The sequence below is a fragment of the Olea europaea genome, chromosome 21 (assembly GCF_002742605.1).
Source record: "Olea europaea var. sylvestris chromosome 21, O_europaea_v1, whole genome shotgun sequence".
Lineage (NCBI taxonomy): Eukaryota > Viridiplantae > Streptophyta > Magnoliopsida > Lamiales > Oleaceae > Olea > Olea europaea.
Genome location: NC_036257.1, coordinates 4,596,281 through 4,616,321, shown reverse-complemented (window position 1 = coordinate 4,616,321; position 20,041 = coordinate 4,596,281). Strand labels below are relative to the sequence as shown.

The following is a 20,041-nucleotide window of genomic DNA, read 5'->3' as shown; positions in this document are numbered from 1 at the left end:
GTCATAAATGATTGTTTGAAAAGTAGGAAAAAATAACAGATTTCATGAAAAGTTTGTTGAAAATAATTTTGAAAACAATATCTGCACGGAAAATTGCATTGAAACCAAAACATTTTAGAAGTACAAATAAGTTCTAAGTCTTTGTTTAATGGAGATTAAAATTAGAATTTTAACAGATTTTGATAGAGGTTGATGAAATATGTAGTTGAAACATTGTAGGTCTTATAAAATATGCGGTTAAAATTAATTGTTGACTTTTATTTGAATTTTGATTAGAATTTTTAGTCGCCCCAAACAGGGGCTAAAATTTTTAAAAAACATGCAAAATAGGGACCTTCGTATTGTTATCATCTAAAGTTATGTTATATTGGCACGTGTAGACGGTGTAGTTTACCTGTCTAATATGCAACGAGCAAATGAGCATTTTCTTAATTTTAATGGTTGTTCGACAAACTTTTTAGGGCAAATTGTAGCGATCTCAAACTTTTGGTCCTTTTTTTCTCCAGATCTTACCTTAATCTTCAGTTTGTATCACAAGCGTTCCCAATCCTTTGAAAAATTAGCACATAGGGTATTTTATTTGTTTGACAGTAAGTTGACCGAGGAAATGTGTATTGACCAAATTTAAAGAGGGCAAAATTCTCAATTCATCATTACTCCCCATAAAACAATTAAAATTAAGAAAAGGTAAAATAAAAATGGAACGGTTCATTGTCCTAACCTACCCTTCTTATGGGTGGGTCAACTTAGCCGACGACTTGCTTAACTCAATAGGAAACACAAAAGAGCGATAAACTCCAGCGACCGAAAATTCTTGAATGAAGAAATCAATCGTCAAGAAAAAATTGTTGCCTTTGTAAAGGAAAGTGTGATTGATTATGTTGTGGCTTTAGAAATGCAAGTCAGCGATGGGTTGGGGCAATGTATCAGCGATGTGTTGAGGGTGATGAAGATGGTGTGGTGGTCGTGGGTGATGGTAGCTATGTTTCAGAAAGTTTGTTTTTTGGTTTGTTATGGAGATGGCGGTGAGGGGTGGGTTTACGACGGGTAGAGAGAGGGGGATGAAGAAAATGATTTTTTTGAACCTAGGTGCTAATTTTTCGAAGGTCTGGGATCACTAATGGTTCAAACTAAATGTTAAGATAAAGCCTGCAAAAGAGTCAAAAATTTGGGACAGCTAATGCAATCTTCCCAAGTTTTTAATAAAAGTTTTTACAAATTTTAATAAAAATGGTGCAACGTTTAATTGAAAAGTTAATAAAACTTGTGAATCCAATTGAAAAATTGATAAATATTTATTTATAAAATAAATCTTAGTTAGAATAAAGAAAAATTAATTCAGAATTAACAAAATGAAAATGAAAGAATAATTAAGAAAAATGAAATTTCTTTAGTTTCTCCTCGTGGACTTCCTCATCTCCACGCTATATTCATGGCAACACCCACCTCATTCGACACAACCAGGGAAGGTTCTCCCATTGGTTAATCTACTTAAACCCTATTGGGATGAGGGTTGGGTTGGATGTGAAATTGGGGAAAATAAAGAAAAATCATTTTTCCTGAATCATTTTCCATTTTTTTTTTCTATATTATTTTTTTTCATTAATTTTTTTAAGTGGAAAAATACGGAAATGCACTAAAAGGGATTATACTATCCAAAAATCGCATAGTTTATCAAACTTTTGGAACAATGGTGAAAAAAATAAAAGATTTGAGACTTCTTTATACTTTTTGAAAAGGTTTGGACCCCATAGCATGTTAAATGAGACGAACAAAACATAAATGTGGTTCAGTTTAATGTGTTTGACAAGTTAACTGTTCCAACGGTCATTGAACTTAGGTCAATGTCTTTAATTGGTCACTGAAATTTAAAATGTCGAGATTTCGTCACTACACTTAGGTCTATGTCTTCGATTACTCACTGAAATTTAAAATGTCAAGTTTTGGTCACTAAACTTAAGTCCATATCTTCGATTCCATTGAACTTTAAAAAATATTTTATATTACTCACTGTAAACTTGATATTTTTCAAAGTTCAGCTACTGTGTTAGTGAGTAACGTAAGATATTTTCCAAAGTTCAATGACCAAAACTCGACGTTTTAAACTCTAGTGAGCAATTGAAGACATGAAATTAAGTTTAGTAACCAAAACTCGACATTTTAAATTTTAGTGACCAATTAAAGACACGAGCCTAAATTTAGTGACCATTGGAACAATTAATTCGTGTTCGACAAGTAGTCATCCTATTGCCTAGGTCCGACTTTTGAAAAGTAGACTAACAAGTTGACTAAGATGCTTCTATTGTAGAGATGTCATATTAATTGCTTATAGAGTGATCTTTTACGGAAGATGTCTTGGAATAGGTGAAGTGAGATGTGCATTTTCTCATTAGCAGGCTAATTGCCTTAGATTTACTCTGCAGTTATAGTACCTCGCCTAGATCATAGAGGGTCGATCTCTATATGGTATTTCGATTGAAGTGATGCATCACTTCACATATCTGAATATATGGTATCGGTTAGATTAGGTAGAATGCTTGGAGCCTCGTCAGAAGTGACGTAACGATTACTATCCAAAAATAGATAGTTTATCAAACTTTTGGAACAATGTTGCTAAAAATAAAAGATTTGAGACTTATTTATACTTTTTGAAAAGGTTTGGAACCCTTACTGCATATGTTAAACGAGACGACCAAATCACGAATGTGGTTCAGTTTCATTAAGCTGTAACTACTATATATTTGCGATTAGATTTCATAACCAAAAAGTGAGGGAAATAAAAATGGCAAATCTTGTTCTGAAATTCCCCAACAACTTGAAGAGCTTCTCTGTATCAGCTTCTGCTTCCTCTAATGGTCAATTTCTGTTCATATGTGTACAATTTTACATTTACATGCCTGTATGTCTTTGTATGCTAGTATTTCTGATACTACACATCTATGCCCTCGTGGTGTTTGCTGAAAGCCCTGCGTATATTCTTTGATAAAGTAGCGATGAAATTTGTTAATTTTAGGTAAATTTTGATGTTTGTTATTGACTTGATTTCTTGGTTCCAGGATCTCCTCCTGGCGTGCATCAATCTAAAGGACCAGTGATTCTTGAACTTCCCCTCGATAGAATTCGGAGACCCCTTATGCGTACAAGAGCTAATGACCCCCAAAAGGTGAAGGAACTTATGGAGAGTATCAGTGAGATTGGGCTCCAAGTGCCAGTAAGCTAACATTTCCCAGTTGTTTAATTTCACATTGCCATATGAAATTTTTAATTGATTATCTTACTTCTATGGCGTCTTTGGAAGAAAGATTCTTGGATACAAGGAATTGGAACTATAAAATTCTATCTTAATGAAAATTCACCAGCCCAAAAAAATCATAGTGTCCTCAGGTAAAACTTTGTGGAGCATCTCATAAATAAGGATAATCCAACCAATTTTCGAAAACTGCTATGAAATGTGAAGGCAAGTTTTGTGCTGCTAAACTTGGGGTTCTCTGATTTGATCTTACAACATTGATGTATCGTATAACCTTAAATAATCTTGATGTGAATTTTCATCTGAAAAGAACCTGCTCAACTAGTATGATTTCTTTGTTGCTAACCATGAATTATTTTCAATCCCATCTTCGAAATCTTCATATCTTCTCCACTAACTTCTAAATCTGTTTATTTGTTTCATCATTCCTTCCATGGATTGGAAACTTGGCAGCAATATAATTGGGACCCGGAGCTTCCTTTTAAAAACCTCATCCCTAGGGGCGGCCCTTGGGGGGGAGGGGGGCCTATATGGTCAATTGATCCCCTAGTTCTTCGAAAATAAAAAAATAAAAAAATAATAAAAAAAATAAAAATAAAAAAGAAGAAAAAATTCTGCTTTTTTTATTATTTATTTATTTTTTTATTAGAAGGTCAAAGTTTAACACCTACGCTATAAATGTATAATGCAATAGGCAGCTTCAAACTCAGCTTTGTGCCTTTGTCTCTCTCTCCCAATTTTCTGATTGTGGGATTGCCATTACTATTTACGGTTTATCCATCATTTGAAAGTTTGATTGTGATCTCCTAACCCAAAATGTTTGGATCCGCCCCTGCTCATCCCTTCTTAAAAGCCTATTTTAGCCCATGCTGGGAACTCTGCATTGTCAATAGTTCTATCACTGAAATGACTTCATGAACCTCAAGATTTTTCATCTCTCTTTCTTAAACATTTGCTCCTTTATATGGAATATTTAATATTATCTCATGCCTATTTATGTATATGATGCAGATTGACGTGTTGGAGGTTGATGGCGAATACTAAGGTATGTGGGCACCCTGTATATTTTTGGATACCAATACTTTGATTGTTCTGTTAGATAATGCCATGTCTTTATTCCTCTTTCACTTTGAGCTTCTACTGTGTTAAGGTTTTTCGGGTTGTCACCGTTATGAGGCTCACCAGAAGTTGGGGCTCCCAACTATCCGTTGCAAAGTTCGTCGGGGGACAAAAGAAACTTTGAGGTTCTTTCCATCTGAATCTCCCTTTCCTTGTTTGTGTTATCAAGATTTCAAGTTATTGGTTGATTATGTAGTTTATCCGAGTTATAATGTATTTACACATAACAAGATTTGTGCTTCATATCTATCATGCAGGCATCACCTACGGTGAGTCTTGTGAATATGCCCAGATCTCTACATCAACTAGAATAAGCAGCTCCATTGCTAGTTGATCTTTGTTGTAAATGCAAAGCAACTTGGTTGCTGGGTTTCTTGTAAAAATACCAAGTTTATATAAGTGAAAGTTTGCTTATGTATTAATGTATTAGAGAGCCAAGAACCATACATACTGGTTTATATACTTGTGAAATGGAAAATTTCTTGTGCATTTGTAACCATTCTTGAATTTTTCTACGACTTTTACACTTAACTATTAACAGTACCAAATACTGGTAAATAAATTTTTATGAAGTACTCAACAAATTTCAGAGAGTATAAATTATGCATTTATACATTTTTAAAGAAATGATCTCCCGCCCATATTGAACAAGATAAAAATTGTCCACTGTTGATGTGGTATTGCAACATTTACGATCAAGACGTATTTTTAAACTTTTCAAAAGAAAAAAAGGTTTGATTGTTGATGTGACAATGTCACGTCAACAAGTAGATATTGTAACTCTTGTCCGCTATAGACAAATGATCATCTCTATACATTTTTATATCATTGTTTCTTCAATTTATTTTATTTTTCAAATTAATCAAATCATGAAACAGAAACTCTCAGAAGCACCCAAGTGAACAGTTAATCTACATAATAGCCATAAATGATGTGTAGTTGCATTCCTCCATTATTAAAGCTAAGAAAATCTGAACGAAAGCTTTGCTGAGTCGACCCAACTGCATGAATAATCACCATAATCTGATAATGTAGCACTCAACACTCTCATAACTCAGAAGCAGGCTGTAGTCTTGACTTTCTCAAGTTTCGAAAGTGTGCAACTCGTGGTTGATATTGTAAAATCTTCGAAGGCCCATTCAAGCTAACAAAACACGCTTTAGTGAATTCCAACCAGCTCAGTCTTCCTTTTACAAATCTTTTCATCATTTGATTCTCTTACCTTATTCTTTTAAGGAGTTATGCCAGGAATTTGAGTAACAGGCTGCTTAAGTTTTCTGGTTTTCTCCACCAATAAGGCTTAAGTAATCAGGATCACACCAGCAACTGAGACAGCATTCTGAATTGCGCACCTTAAAACCTGTGAAGGATCAATAACACCAGCAGCCATCAAATCTTCATATCTCCCAGTCATTGCATTGTATCCAATTTTCCAATCAGAAGACAGGATCTTTTCCACAACCACAGCAGCATCTACCCCTGAATTAGCTGCAATCAATCTAGCTGGTGCTAGAAGAGCCTGAAAGTCATTGTCAACAAATTTATAATCCAAAAGTTTCGAATTGGATAGGCCTGATGGCAAGGAAAGGACAAGTAACATACCATTGTTACAATGTCAGCACCAATCTGCTCATCTGGATCTTGAAATAATTTCTTTATGATGGGTATTTGTTTTGAGAGATGTGTATAGGTGGCCCCACCACCAAGTACAACAACTTCATCGATGGCAGCAGAAGTAGCATTTTTGCATCCTCAATTCTTAGCTTTCAATCTTCAAGTTCGACCTCAGTGTGTGCTCCTACCATAATTACAGCCACTCCACCACAAAGCTTTGCAATTCTTTCAGAAAGCTTTTTCGCCAGATACTTACTATCAGTTTCAGCAGGACCTTTCTTTATCTGCATAATCCTTGCTTGTATTTCAGCTTTAGTAGAAGGGTCAGCAACAGTAGTTGTAGAATTGTTTGTTACAGTTACTTTCGTGCAATACCAAGCTGATCAGAAGTTGCACTCTCAAGAGTCAGGCCCAAATCTCCAGTGAGAAAATCAGCACCTGATTACAATAATGTTGATCTAATTAGCGAACACCATTAAAACTCGAAGAATGCATTCGTGCAAGCAGAAATCAAAATTTACAGAAAGTCTTGTCAGCATAGACTGGAACTTTGATTCACCTTGAAATGTTCCAAGAGCTCAAAATGATATATAAGACAGAAGTTTCCTTAGCAACTACCTACTTATTAAGACTCTGGATCAACTCAGTGTTTCCAAATGCAACCAAGGATTACGCCTTGAGGCGAGCCTCATAAAAGGCTTTTTGATGGAGATCCTGGAATATATCATATGGAAGACTTTCAAAATTGTATACGTAATTAATATTTTAATAGTTGTTTTTACCTAAATTTGATAGATTCTCTAGGATTTTATTAGATGTTTCCTACTTAGAATACGATCTTTGAAACCCTATATAAATGGGACTTAAGCATTGTAATAGATAAAACTTTGATATGAATAGAATGACACTTCTTATCCAATTTCTCTCTATTCTCTCTCTCTCTCTCTCTTCTCTTTCTCCTCTCTCTTCCTCCTCCTTCTCCAATTTTAATGTAGGATAGATCGAGGGAATCCACCAAGAAGAAGTAGGCAGGAAGAAGGGGAGAAACCAGGGGAGAAGAAGCAAGAAACGGGGAGGAGAAATAGAGAGTGGGAGGAAGAAGCCCCGGGAAGAAGAGGAGAAAACCAAACATTATTTCATTCATTCTCATCAATTCATCGTCCCCAAATTACAAAACAAACCAAGTATAAATAGCCAAGCAATAAACCTAAAGAGAAAAAAAAGGCTTGGGCCAAGCCCAATACATAAAATATAAATAAAAGTCTTCAACATAACATATTTAGGTGATGTCCTCATCAACTTCCCGGGGTGGGAAAAGAACTCGACCCTGTCGAGTGGGTGAATCAAAAGCTGCAGTTGATCTGATGCCCAAAATGCTCCAAGTTATGCCACAGGGGATGATCCTTTTGACGAACCAAATATTGAAACTCAACAAATAATGGCAAAGCAAACTGCATATCATCCTTAAGAATATGATGTAACCAATGCAACCTAGGCCAAGGAAAATCTTGCTGTCTCTGATAAAGTTCCGATAAATCTAGATCAAGCCGCTGGAGTTTCTCTTTAGGACTCCATGCACAGTTAAACTCAAGTTGACCCACCCAACGAACAAGTAAGCATTGAACCTTTTCATCACTGGTCAACACAAACTGTTCATCTAAAATAACATCAATTTTATCTTTGTATGCTGTGATAGGTGGTATTCAAATAGGAATGGCAAATGATTCAATATGGGAGTTTTCAAGTGGAGATAGAAAAGGATCATCAAAAGTGTTAAAATAGCCTTTGTAAGCATGAAAGTCCTTAGCAATTAAAATAGGGCGGTGGGCATAATGGGATGAAAGATCATTAACATATGCATTTGGACCAACATGCTTTGAAGTTTTAAAAGTACTAGCATTACGGGCTTGCAATGTAACATAATTCTCAATATTGAATTCAAAATGTCTTTTATGCCAATTAACTAGAAGTTGATATGATGCATTACTTGCTTCAAGTTGTTTATCGATATCAATATGTAAGTCATGCAAATGTGGTACAACTACCTCATTTGACGTCAACTCACTAGCATGTGAGGGCATGAGAATAATGTCTAAAGGTCTCCTAGGCTTATATAACTATCTTTAAAGGGATTCAAACCTAGAGATTGATTCACAGAATTGAGATGTGCAATTTCAACATGTGGAAAGATCAAATCCCAATTCCCAAGATTTTCTTTAAATATGACATGATTATGCAACTCATCAGCACCTTTGCATTGATTAAGGACACTACATACAACACATGACCGAGAAGTATCGGGAAGAAGGGGTATAATATCTAGATTCTTCGAAAGACTCCGAATATCACCTAAAGAGGTGTCCTCACTATCATCCAAGTTATCAAAATCTTCAAATTTAGGTTCATAGACTAGATCTTCTAACGACTCATCTATTACATCCTTTCGTTCTTCTATGACTAAGGCTCGGTTAGGATATTTGGAAGAGATGACAGCTGATGCATAGCAAGTGAGAAGAAGTCCTTGGAATTTCCAAAATTTTACCCTTATTTTCCAAGATTTGAGGAACATTAGATGAGGGAGGTCCTAGAAGGGGCTTAACGAGAAGAAGTGGAGCCAATGAAACAGAAGAATGGTTGTTGATATGCTTTCTATATGGAGAAGGGGGCCTTGGACTATCACGACCTTTACAATTATTTTTCCAAACGGGAGGAACACTAGACGGGAAAGGCTCTATGACAGATTCATGTTGAGGTGGCGCATATGACATGGGTGAACGATGGTGATCGCGCTTTTCATATGGAGTTCTAATAGTCAACTCATAATCTTGGGCTAAAGAATAAGCATGATCAATAGTAGGGACACCTCGAAGGAAAAGCTCACGCCTAAGATCATCTCTTAGACCTTGGCTAAAACTACTCAAAGTCATGCTTTTATCCTTAACGATATGACACTTGGTTCGAAATTCCTCAAATTGTGTAATATATTCGGTCACTAATCGATTCCCTTGTTTAAGAGAAGTCCATTAAGTAAAAACTTCAAAATCTAAGCGACTATCAAAAGTAGGAGTAATGAATTTAATACCTCTAAAGGAACTCTCCTTACGACGAGGAAGAGAATGAGTACCGTGATAGTCATAAGCTCGTTTTCGTCCACAAACTTGATCCCTATCACTACGATCATATTGAAAATATTTTCGATCTCCTCGTCGATGACGATAATGTTTATTATGGGGTACTTTCGAATTATCAATGTCGATCGAATGAGGGATTTGCTTAGAATTGTTCAAATTAGCAGAGAGAGTCTTACTCTCTTCAAAAGTAACAGTCATCTGGATTTGGATAGCTACTATTTGATGGATGAGTGCATCAAATTGTGAAGAGTCCATGTTTAGGTACAAAAACTAGAAGTGATAGGACAATCAGTCGACCACTAAGCATGCACTATATTAGCAGCTAAATGATGTGCACTAGAGAGATCAATGAACAATAAGTGCAAGCAATGAAAAATAATAACTTGTGTCCCCTTTTTTGGGATTAAATAAATTCAAATACGGCAAGCAAATACTGCTGGTATATGTAAAATAGTAAAGCAAGAGCCAAATACTAGTCAAACCTAATCACGTAAAATAAGTGAGCTAAAAGTAGAATTTAACGAAGGTAATGAATCCAATTACATGAGTTTAGGTAAAAACTGGAATAACAGCAGCACACAAAAATATTGACGCAATTTTAAATTGAAACAGTAATATAGACCAAAGATAAATAAAAACTGTAACTTCCCTTTCGTCTGTTTAAGTAACTGGGCAATCAACAGGATAAAAAAGGTACTTGCAAAATAATGTTAGAAAATGCTTTTTTTTTTTTTTTACTTTTCTCTCTTTTTTTTTTAAATTTTTTTTTCTTTTTTTTATTCAAATATAAACTACACAATACATAAAATATCCAAACTATTGTATCAAATAAATAAAAAAAGCAAGGCCCAAACCAAAGCTAGAGGCAAATGAAAATAGAGGCAGAGGAGTCGACTCCCAAATGGTAGTGGCGAGCAAAGCTTTAGGCGACTGTGGTGTGCTGGCTTAGAGCGACCGTGGATGGTTGGTGACGATGGTGTACAAACGACTTGTTGAAAATTAATGGCATGGATCTTCGATTAGGAGCTGTTGGAGAGATGAGATGAGACGATTCAATTTTTGGGTTGCGATTTGTATGTGACTTTGTGGTCGGGCTGAAAATTGCCGACGAGAGAAAAAGAGGGTGGTGGATTGGATGTCACGAGTGGAAGAGACAGTGCTGGGAGGATGACTGGCAGTCGACGTTCATGAGTTTTGCGAGCGGAGGTGGCGGTTGTGGGGTGGGTGCTCCGGGTTGTTACGAGTGGGTCAAGCTTGGATAGACGATGATCCCGTTTCGGGTTGAAGAGCGGGTGATTGGGTCGGTTTGTGAGTAGGCTAGTGGTGGTTATGCAGTGGGATATGGTGGTTGTGACTGAATTTGGACAGTGGTTGTGGCGTGTGGTAGATGCTTAGTGGTGAGGGTTGCAGTTGTGTGTTCAGTAAGTGGCTGTGAGCTATGGATTGCAGGCAGACGAATGAACAGCTAAAATGTTTCCCCAAGTTTAGCTCTAATACCACTTTGATGTAGGATAGATTGAGAGATTCCAACAAGAAGAAGTAGGTAGGAAGAAGGAGAGAAACCAGGGGAGAAGAAGGGGAGAAACTAGGGAAGAAGAAACAGAAAGAGAATGGGCGGAAGAAAGCCGGGGAAGAAGAGGAGAGAACTTAACCAAACATTATTTTATTCATTCTCATCAATTCATCATCCCCAAATTACACAACAAACCAAGTATAAATAGCAAAGCAATAAACCTAAAGAAAAAAAAAGGCTTGGGCCAAGCCCAACATACAAGCCCAATACATAAAACGTAAATAAAAGTCTTCAACATAACATATTTAGGTGATGTCCTCATCAAATTTCTTTCTTGTTCTATATTGTGTTCTACATCACTTTCATTGTAAACCTCAAAGCTTATGTTTCGAGGGTTCTTTGACTAGGCTTATACCTTCACTTACAGAGGCTCGTGCCTACACGGCTACACCACAGTCTTAGCTTTTTTGGTTGGTTTTTCAGGATTCTAGAATCTTGGTTTTTTAGTTTGTTTTAGGCACACTAAGTCTTGACCCTATAAAAGTAAGAAGAAAATAATTGGAGATTAGAGAAGTGAAGAGCTTATATAATTAAAACCTTCTGTCCTCTAGTCCTGCACCTTTTCTTCAGCAGACAATGCAGATCGTTTTTGTTATGAGATTACGTCCATGTTAAATTGTTATTTTCTATTTGTTGATTCATTTATGCTTCTATTTGCAAATTATAGTTGTAAATTTGTTAAAATGTTTTATTTTGTATATTTTAGATGGTTTCTGTTTCACTACTTATTTTTATAACCTTTTCAACTATTATATTGAATTATTTTGAGGCCTAAACCTCGCGTGTCAGAGCTAAGCTGCCTCGATACCCAAGTTTGCATTTTTAAACACTGGATCAAATGGAAAAAAAAAAAAAAAAATTTGCTCACAGGCACATAAGCACTATTCAAATTGGATGAAAAATCCTAATCAAATTCACCTTTTTTTTTTTAGATCAGAAAATTTAGCCTTTGAGACAGAACTCAGACATATAAACTCACCTGTTAAAAGTGCAATATCTTGCAATATAGCTTTCTTCCCATCCCCAGATCCTGGACATTTTATCACAGAAACATTAATTGTACCTCACATTTTGTTGACAACAAGAGTTTCCAGCAATTGGCTTGAAATTTTTTCAGTAATAATGAGTAGAGGAACACTAAATTGGACAGTCTTTTCCAGCAAAGGCACAATATCTTTCACAGTTGATATCTTTTGATCAGTCACAAGAACTCTAGCATTTTCAAACTCCACCAGAGATTTATCCTCGTTCATAATGAAATGAGGCGACATGTACCCTTTGTCAATCTGTAAGGAAAGAAGGATAGGAATATTAAAATATGCATTGCTAAAAAATGAACAGTTCCATTAAAAATAAGAAACTCAGATTTGTACTAAAATAATAAAAAGTGGGAATATCTACACATTTATAACTTTATAACTTTATTACTAACTCAACGATCGACAAATATTCATGATGGAAATAAAATAGATAAATAGATCAACGAAGAAAAAAAATAAATTCAATTCTTTTGCCAAAAGCCACAAATTTATGTCTTAACAAGTTCAAAAGATTGACAGATATCAAAACATGCCATACACAGTAGTTTGACTTACATAAATTGTAGCAATAAGAAATGATTGATCATATATCCAATCTTCAATGTGAAGCCGGTTGATCCAAAATAGCAGCTACAATATCATTTATATAGTTTTTCCCAAGGATAAGAAAGAGCTCCTATTCAGAATGGTAAAATATTTACCTTCATTCCTTCTTCAATCAGAACAGAGATCTTAGATGATGAGGAACATTCAATTGATATCAATCCATCGTAACCAATTTTAGTAATAGTTTCAGCTATTAAATCACCAACAAATACATCATTCCCTGCAGTTATTGAAGCTACAGCTGAACAAAAGAAAGAAAAAACCAACAAATTGTCGATGAGTCGAAGTCAAAAAATTATTGAGTTAATTGTGAATTAAAGATAAGGAGATGATACCTTTTATGCCATCTTTCCCTTTCACAGCAAAGCTTTTCTCCTTCAGGATTCTGAGCAATTCTTTTACTGTTTTATCCATTCCTCTTTTCAACGAAGCCGGGCTAGCCCCATAAGAGATGGACAGCAACCCAGCTCTAATCACTTCTTGAGCTAAAACAATAGCAGTTGTTGTACCATCACCCGCTGAATTATTCGTTTTAGTTGTAACCTGCAATATGTATGACAGATGAATGTAAACTGATAGCACGCTAAGCCTTGTCCCCAGTAACATTGGGTTGGCACATGAACCGTTTTTCAAAAATGATAAATGCAGTGGAATCTGCATTACGGAAGATTAAATTTACCTCTTGGATTAGAACTACTCCTGTATTCTCAATTGCATCAGAAAGCTCTGTTGAATTAAATTAGTGTAGTGGATGAAACCGGATTCGTTCTTACCATATATGCAATTTACATATTGGATTTATGCATACCGTATATGCAACATTATACTTGTATGAGGAATGTTGTATATAAGGAAATTCTATCTGCAGTTTCTTCATATGAACAATAATGTATAATATCTTCTTACATTTATATATTTACTTGTTATGTAGAGAAAAATTCTTCATTTAGTACACCCCTCTTTAATTAAAGGGAACCAAAGGTTTAATACCTAAAGATGGACTAAACTTTGACAGTAATATATATTTAATATTGTTCGTGGCTTCCTCTCAATCGTATGCACCAGGCGATTAAAAAAAACGTATTGACTTTTTATTTGTGCTATTAAAATTTAATTCAACGTTGTTGCTTCATAATTTCAGTCACTAAATTAAGAAACCAATTGATTTTTTTTCAATAAATTCAACTGGAAACTTATAGTTTTTTGTTATAAAATTTCTCTCTTGTACTTTATTGATGTGTGATGTCTAGATCACGCCGACTGCATCTATATCCGAATGTCATTTTGGTTAAAATTCTAAAAAATCGATTCAATATGAAATTACGCACTGTTCTTCAAGAGTCTACCTTTGAGAAAATTTCATGTCTCTCTTAGTTTGTCAAGTAAATTTTAACTGTTTCTTGAACATTGTGAACGCATATGTCTGTTGTTTAATTAATTAAGTATATGTACTAAAAGGTTTTTTTTTTTTTATTGAAATTTGTTTGGCTATTAGCCTCACGGGACATAACCCAGTGGTGCAAAGGACAGGAGTGAGGTAGTCTCAGCCTTGCTGACAGCCGTAGTGTGAAGGTTCGATTCCTGAGATATAAAATTAGATTCTTTGTGGGCACCAGTGTACAGACAAGCTTTTGTTTTCTGACCTGTTGGGGCACATTCCGTAATTTACCTCCCTCACGATGCTCTAGGAGCGAGGCGGTGGAGGCCCTCAAAGTTGGGGTTCAACCTTTTTTTTAACAATTATAACTACCATTACACGGCAACATCATGTACATCTAGGTGTATTTTCTCTTCTTTGAAAAAGCTGGAAAATAAAGATATGTTTGAAAGCCTTATTCTACCTTCTTGTCCATCTTAAAGTTAAAAGAAAGATAAATTTTTCTACACTTGCGAAGGAAAGCTACAAATATATTGAGGGTGACTGCTTTTAGATTCTATTTTCATAGTACCATGAGTTTGATTTATACTTAGTTAGTTTGTACTTGTGCAAATAAAGTGCAACTCACAGATGAACATTACTTTACTGTGTGCTTTTGCAGGTGCAAAAATTGACCCACATTACTCATCTAATTTTGAATTCTTTGAGAGCTTCAACAATCGTAGGAGTTTAGGTAGCTTTCGATGAAGTAATTGATCTGTTTTTAATTTTACTCTATGTGCAACTATATGTTCTATTTTTAATTGGCACCATGGTCTAGAAGAAGCTTTTGACCTAAATGATTTATCAAATTTAACCTTTGGATAAACAACAAAGTCATATTTGTTCATTTGCCTACTTTATTTTCTTCAACAATAAGTTGAGACATCTATGGACTATAGTCTATAGCCACCACATTTGGTGGTACCCACAAAACCAACACTTGGATGTAAACCAAAACCATAAACCATGAACCTTGAAAAATATAAATGTAAAATTCCATGTGGTTAGATGGTCAAAACTACCACCAATGATCTGCTGTAATTAGGTAACAGCAGAAAAAAGTTACATATCATCACGCGTTTCAAAATTAAAATGTTTTATATAATAAGTAATAAATATAAGTTATTTAGTTAAGTCAAATTCCAATTTGACTCCTGTCCAATCCCAGGTGAACATTTTTCTCTCTTAGGCATTTACCTTTTCCGGTACAATTGCTGGGTTAGGTTTAAACGTATTACTTTTAATACTTTGGCTTAATAATCATTTATGAAATATGAAGAACGAACCCTAATATTTATAGGGAAATTTACAAAAATGTCACAAAAAATGAAAGTTTCAAAAAATTTGTCATTTTCATTTTTTGTGAGCAAAAATGTCACATTTTTGGGGTGCAAAGTCCAAATTACCCTTAATGACACATTTCTAGTAGCATTAAATGTTTGATTTGAAGGAAAAACATTGACTTGATGTGATCATTTAATTTCTATATAGAAAACATGGAGAAATGTATTTTTTATTGATTAATATGAATTTTTGTTAATAAAAAATCACTAACGAAATTTGAAAACGCAACAAAAACAAAAAAACCTTACATTTTCGCCATCTTCTTCATTTTCATTGATCAAGAAGACATTTATGTTGCATTCTTCATTCATATTGAGAGGTTATCAATTACAAATTATTTATATTTTACTTTTATAACCTTTTTTTTGTACATGTTAAATACAATATGGGCATATTTCTTTGAAATTTTTGAAAGTATTATGTATTCATTTGTTTAGTTTTGGAATTATTCACAAAATGTCATTATCACCATTAAGGTTTTGAGTAATTTATTCCATTACCACCATTAAGGTCTCTTTAAAGATAAGGCCCCAAATGCCATTTACATTTTGTCATTTGGTAGCTGAATAATAATGACCACACTTAATGTGACGTGTTGAAGAAGCCTGAGAAACCCACTGCCGTCTACTTCCCGACATTCTCGACAGTTAAACTGTAGAGTTCAACATTTACAAACCGTCGGGTTAGATGTTTGAAATATTGAACCCGACATTTACAAACTGTCGGATTAAACAATTTTACTTTCAATTCAGACACTTCAAAATAATGGAAACCTTTGATTTTACCTTTTTCTATTGTACTGATTTATGTATTATGCAGTGCGATTTTCATGTTATTAAATGTCAACATATTGATTCTGAATTCTTATCATTGCGATTCCAACATTTCAGGTATGAGTAAAAATTTGAGATTCATCGTGTCGCATGTGAGAAATTTTGTTCATGCGGATGACGAATGGAAGTGGAGAGGGGACAAAACTACTTCAATTCTGGTGGCAACAAGTATTACCGTAGTCGAACTTTTGTTAAGGTTGAAGGACAAACTTGGTATTGTTGATCCTCGCTCTCAAATTGAATTGAAGTTCAAAGTCCCTACCTTGAATATACCTCCAGCCGAAATACGCGACAATGAAGATTTAAATTGGTACATATCAGTACATAAGAAAACTGCTATCTGCGTTACTGTTTTGGAATCCGATCTCCCAAGTGTTGACATGGGAAGCGATGCAAATTTTTAAGATCTTTCATTTGCCGCAGTGGATGTTCTGCAAAATGTGGAATATGATTTAGTGAATCGAATGCATAGTGTCTTAAACAATAATGCACCTGAAACACTTGAGTATGATAACGGGATTGCACCATTAGATGAGAACTTGGATAACCCATCACTTAGTTTAGAGGATGCTAATTTTGTTGACGTCGACGACGAGCAGTCTTCGTCACATTCCAACGGTTCGGACGGATATGAATTGATGAGAACTGTGAATATATCAGATCTTGCCGAAAAGGAAATATTCTTCAGCAAGAAAGAGTTGTGCTCGGCAATTCGTGCACTTGCTTTGAAGAAAAAGTTCCAATTTCGGGTGAGCAGGTCAAGCGTGAAAATGTTAACCGTTGTATGCGCCGACAGTAGCTGCAAGTGGATGTTACGTGCTTCAACTGTGAAGCAGTCTGCAATCTTTGTGATCCGTAAATTCAATAATGTTCACACATGTTCATCGATTTTCGTAGTAATGCGCATCGACATGCGACGAGTTGTGTAATTGTCGAGCACATTTTGGGAAAATTGGATAATCCGAACCGATCGTATGATCTGAGCACTATTGTCGTGACATGGAACGTGAGCTCGGTGTCCAAATAAGTTATAGCAAGGCACGTAGGGAGAAAGTGGCTGCTTTACACATGCTGCATGGGACACCAGAGGACAGTTTGCAGAAACTATCTTGATACTGTTACGTCATAGGTGAGAATAACCCGGGGACGGTAACCCACATCGAATTTGATTCGCGCAATAGGTTCTATTACTTTTTCCTAACTTTTGGTGCAAGTATTCGTGGTTACAAGCAATACTTGAGACCCGTTCTTTGCATTGACTGTAGTTACTTGAAAGTTCCATAAAAGGGTACACTTTTATTGGCCACTGTCCAAGATGCCAACAAACAGATTTATCCCTTAGCGTGGGGGATCGTGGATTCCGAAACAAATAGATCTTGGATGTGGTTTATGTCTAACTTGAAAAATCTTATAGGCGACTTATATGAACTTGTATTTGTTTCGAACAGAAAAAGAAGTATCGAAAGAGCTATTACTCACTTATTTCCTTTGTCTCATCATGGTTGTTGTATGTGGCATGTGGAAAAGAACCTAATCCAGCGGCACTTTAACGCAAGTTCAATATTCCTGTTCAAACGAGTTGCTACAACTTATCGGGTCAAAGAGTTCGAAGGACTAATGGGACAGATTCGTAGGGTTAGCGAAAGACGTTACGGGTATTTGGAGCAAGCCGATTTTTCACTCTGGTCACGAGCACTATTCGTGGGCGATAGGTAATACATCATGACAAACAACAACGCAGAATCATTGAACTCGATGCTGAGACATGCCCGTTCTTGCCAATCACGTGCTTGGCCAAGCATATTTGTAAAATAATGCAGAAGTGGTTTTACGAATGTCGAACCAATGCAACCTCATGCAGTAGTATATTAGACAACATTTGAAGCTGGTACTAGGCTTTGAGCCCATGAGTTGACAGATAACTTGAACCAGGTTGGAATATCTAACGATACAGAGATAGTGGACTTCTCCGACAACACGTGCACCTGTTGTGAGTTTCAACTAAATCATATGCTATGTGCTCATACAACTCATGCTGCTACCCTGAGTGGCAAGGCATTATACGATCTATGCTCTTTGTACTATACATCGGAATACTGGAGGGGGTGCCTATATGGAAGTAATATCTCTCGTTACGCGAGAAGTGGACTGCGTTGTTCCAAATAAAATCCTATGCACTTCTATTTTGCCACCGGTTGTACGTCGTCTTCCAGGTAGACCACCCACGTGACGTAAGCAAGCTAGATATGAGTCCACTACCCGACTGAGGAGATACACTCGATATGGGAGAGTTGGTCATAACCGGACCACATGTTCGAACCCCACTGTATCACAAGCCACTTGAACAAGCGCGATGTGTAAAAATGGTTGTGAAATGTAATCCCCAAAATGTAATTTAATTAAGCATTGTACATTCCCAACTTATTTTCTGAATCTGTGGTTATTATCATATGCCAATACAAATTTGGTCGTTTTGTTTCGCAAGCAAATTACCGATCATTACAGTTCTATTACCACAATCGGGATGAATACCTTTTTCTTACTATAAACCTAGCTGATCATAGAAGTTCCATTAGCTTCGACTAACAGTTTGTCGAAATGGGAAATTGATTTTCATGAGACCATAGTGAACAAGCAAAACACCAATATCACGTCCCGACAGATAGTTTCTATAATTCTCGACAGTCGGGAGCAATAGCGGCTTCCAAACCTACACTACTGCAGTTGCCTATTATGGACATGCTATTTTTACACATATGTAGAGGACGGTCCAAAATATCCATAACACAAAATACTATACATAATTTCCTACAAAAGGATCATCCATTTATTACACACTTGCATTACTTTCAACAATTTAAGCGTCTCCCCCACTTTTTCCATCAGACTCGTCTAAGCTAATGACAATTACTCCTAGATGTTGAACTTCGATGTTGATGTTGATTTGTTGTACACAAACTCTGAAGTGAACTAGGATTGTTTGTTGTATATTTTGTATGGATTGATTGAGGTTTGGTTGTTCTTAATTTTAGTTCTTATTCTTGTTTTTATTGAAATTTGTGGACGTTCTGCAATTCAATTTCATTTAACGGAGTTTGATTGATTTTTTTCTTGCGTTTTGTGTGAATTAGTTTCATTTCAAATTTTTGCTGTTAATGTTTTTTTTTTTTTTTTGGTATGCAATGGATCCGTATCAAAATATAAAAAAAATAAAATGAAATATACACATATAGTGGTTTCTATATAAGTGAATATAAAACAAATGTTTTGGTGGAACAATGTATCTATTTGCGTAATGTGTGTGCAAATTTCTTATAAACATTATATTTCAATTAAAGAGTTCCAATGAAGGAATGATGTTGTATTGTTTAATTTTAGATATTTGAGAATCATTGAAATGTGGATGGAATAGGTTGGCAAATAAGAGAGTAAATAGAATTGGGTATAGAAATAGTAGAATAGATTAACACGAGTTGTAGAAATGGACAATATGTTACCGAAAAAACCTGATCTTACTCTTTCCAAAAACAAAAGTGAGAGAAAAAAATTATTGAACTATCGATGTGAGTGACTATTTGATCTAACACGTTTCACACATTATTGGATTGCACTCAAAAGGTTACGATTGGAAATGTGATTAATATGTCTATCATTTATCTACATTTCTTCTCATTTGAAGGATTTATATAATCTCTGTATATATATAAAAAATTGATCTATATTTTATGTATTTATTTTAGGAATCACGTCTATTAAAAAAACTAAGTTGATTAAATGACATTAAATTGTTGTACCGAGAGCCAGTGAAGGAAAAAGAAAGAAAAAAAATAAAATTTGTGCCTCTGTAATTATGGAGGCTTATACCTATGGAGCCTCCGTAATTACAAAGGCTCGTGCGTTGATGTCTCCATAAGGCTCATGCTTGAGCCTCCATACGGAGGCTCAAAGAAAGAAAGCGAAAGGAACTCACCCATGGGCCACAGAATCTTGGGATACCTACTGTTTTAGACTTTTGGGATTTTAGGTTCTAACTTCTGCTTTACCTTGAATTATTTCTTTACTGTACAATATTACATTTATATCTAATATAATTTGTTGAAGGATATAGTGC

General features: G+C 35.3%; 1 protein-coding gene and 1 pseudogene across 1 annotated transcript; one reads left to right on the top strand and one right to left on the bottom strand.

Moving 5' to 3' along the window:
• Positions 1 to 2,694: 2,694 nt before the first annotated feature.
• Positions 2,695 to 4,868, top strand: LOC111370425 (sulfiredoxin, chloroplastic/mitochondrial). Its single transcript, XM_022992116.1, is given in 5 exon segments — positions 2,695 to 2,855; positions 3,057 to 3,211; positions 4,262 to 4,295; positions 4,401 to 4,494; positions 4,627 to 4,868. Coding segments are annotated over 5 exon segments (372 nt in total). The 5' UTR covers positions 2,695 to 2,782; the 3' UTR covers positions 4,643 to 4,868.
• Positions 4,869 to 5,126: 258 nt separating this feature from the next.
• On the bottom strand, positions 5,127 to 15,735 carry LOC111370021 (annotated as a pseudogene).
• Between the last annotated feature and the right edge of the window lie 4,306 nt (positions 15,736 to 20,041).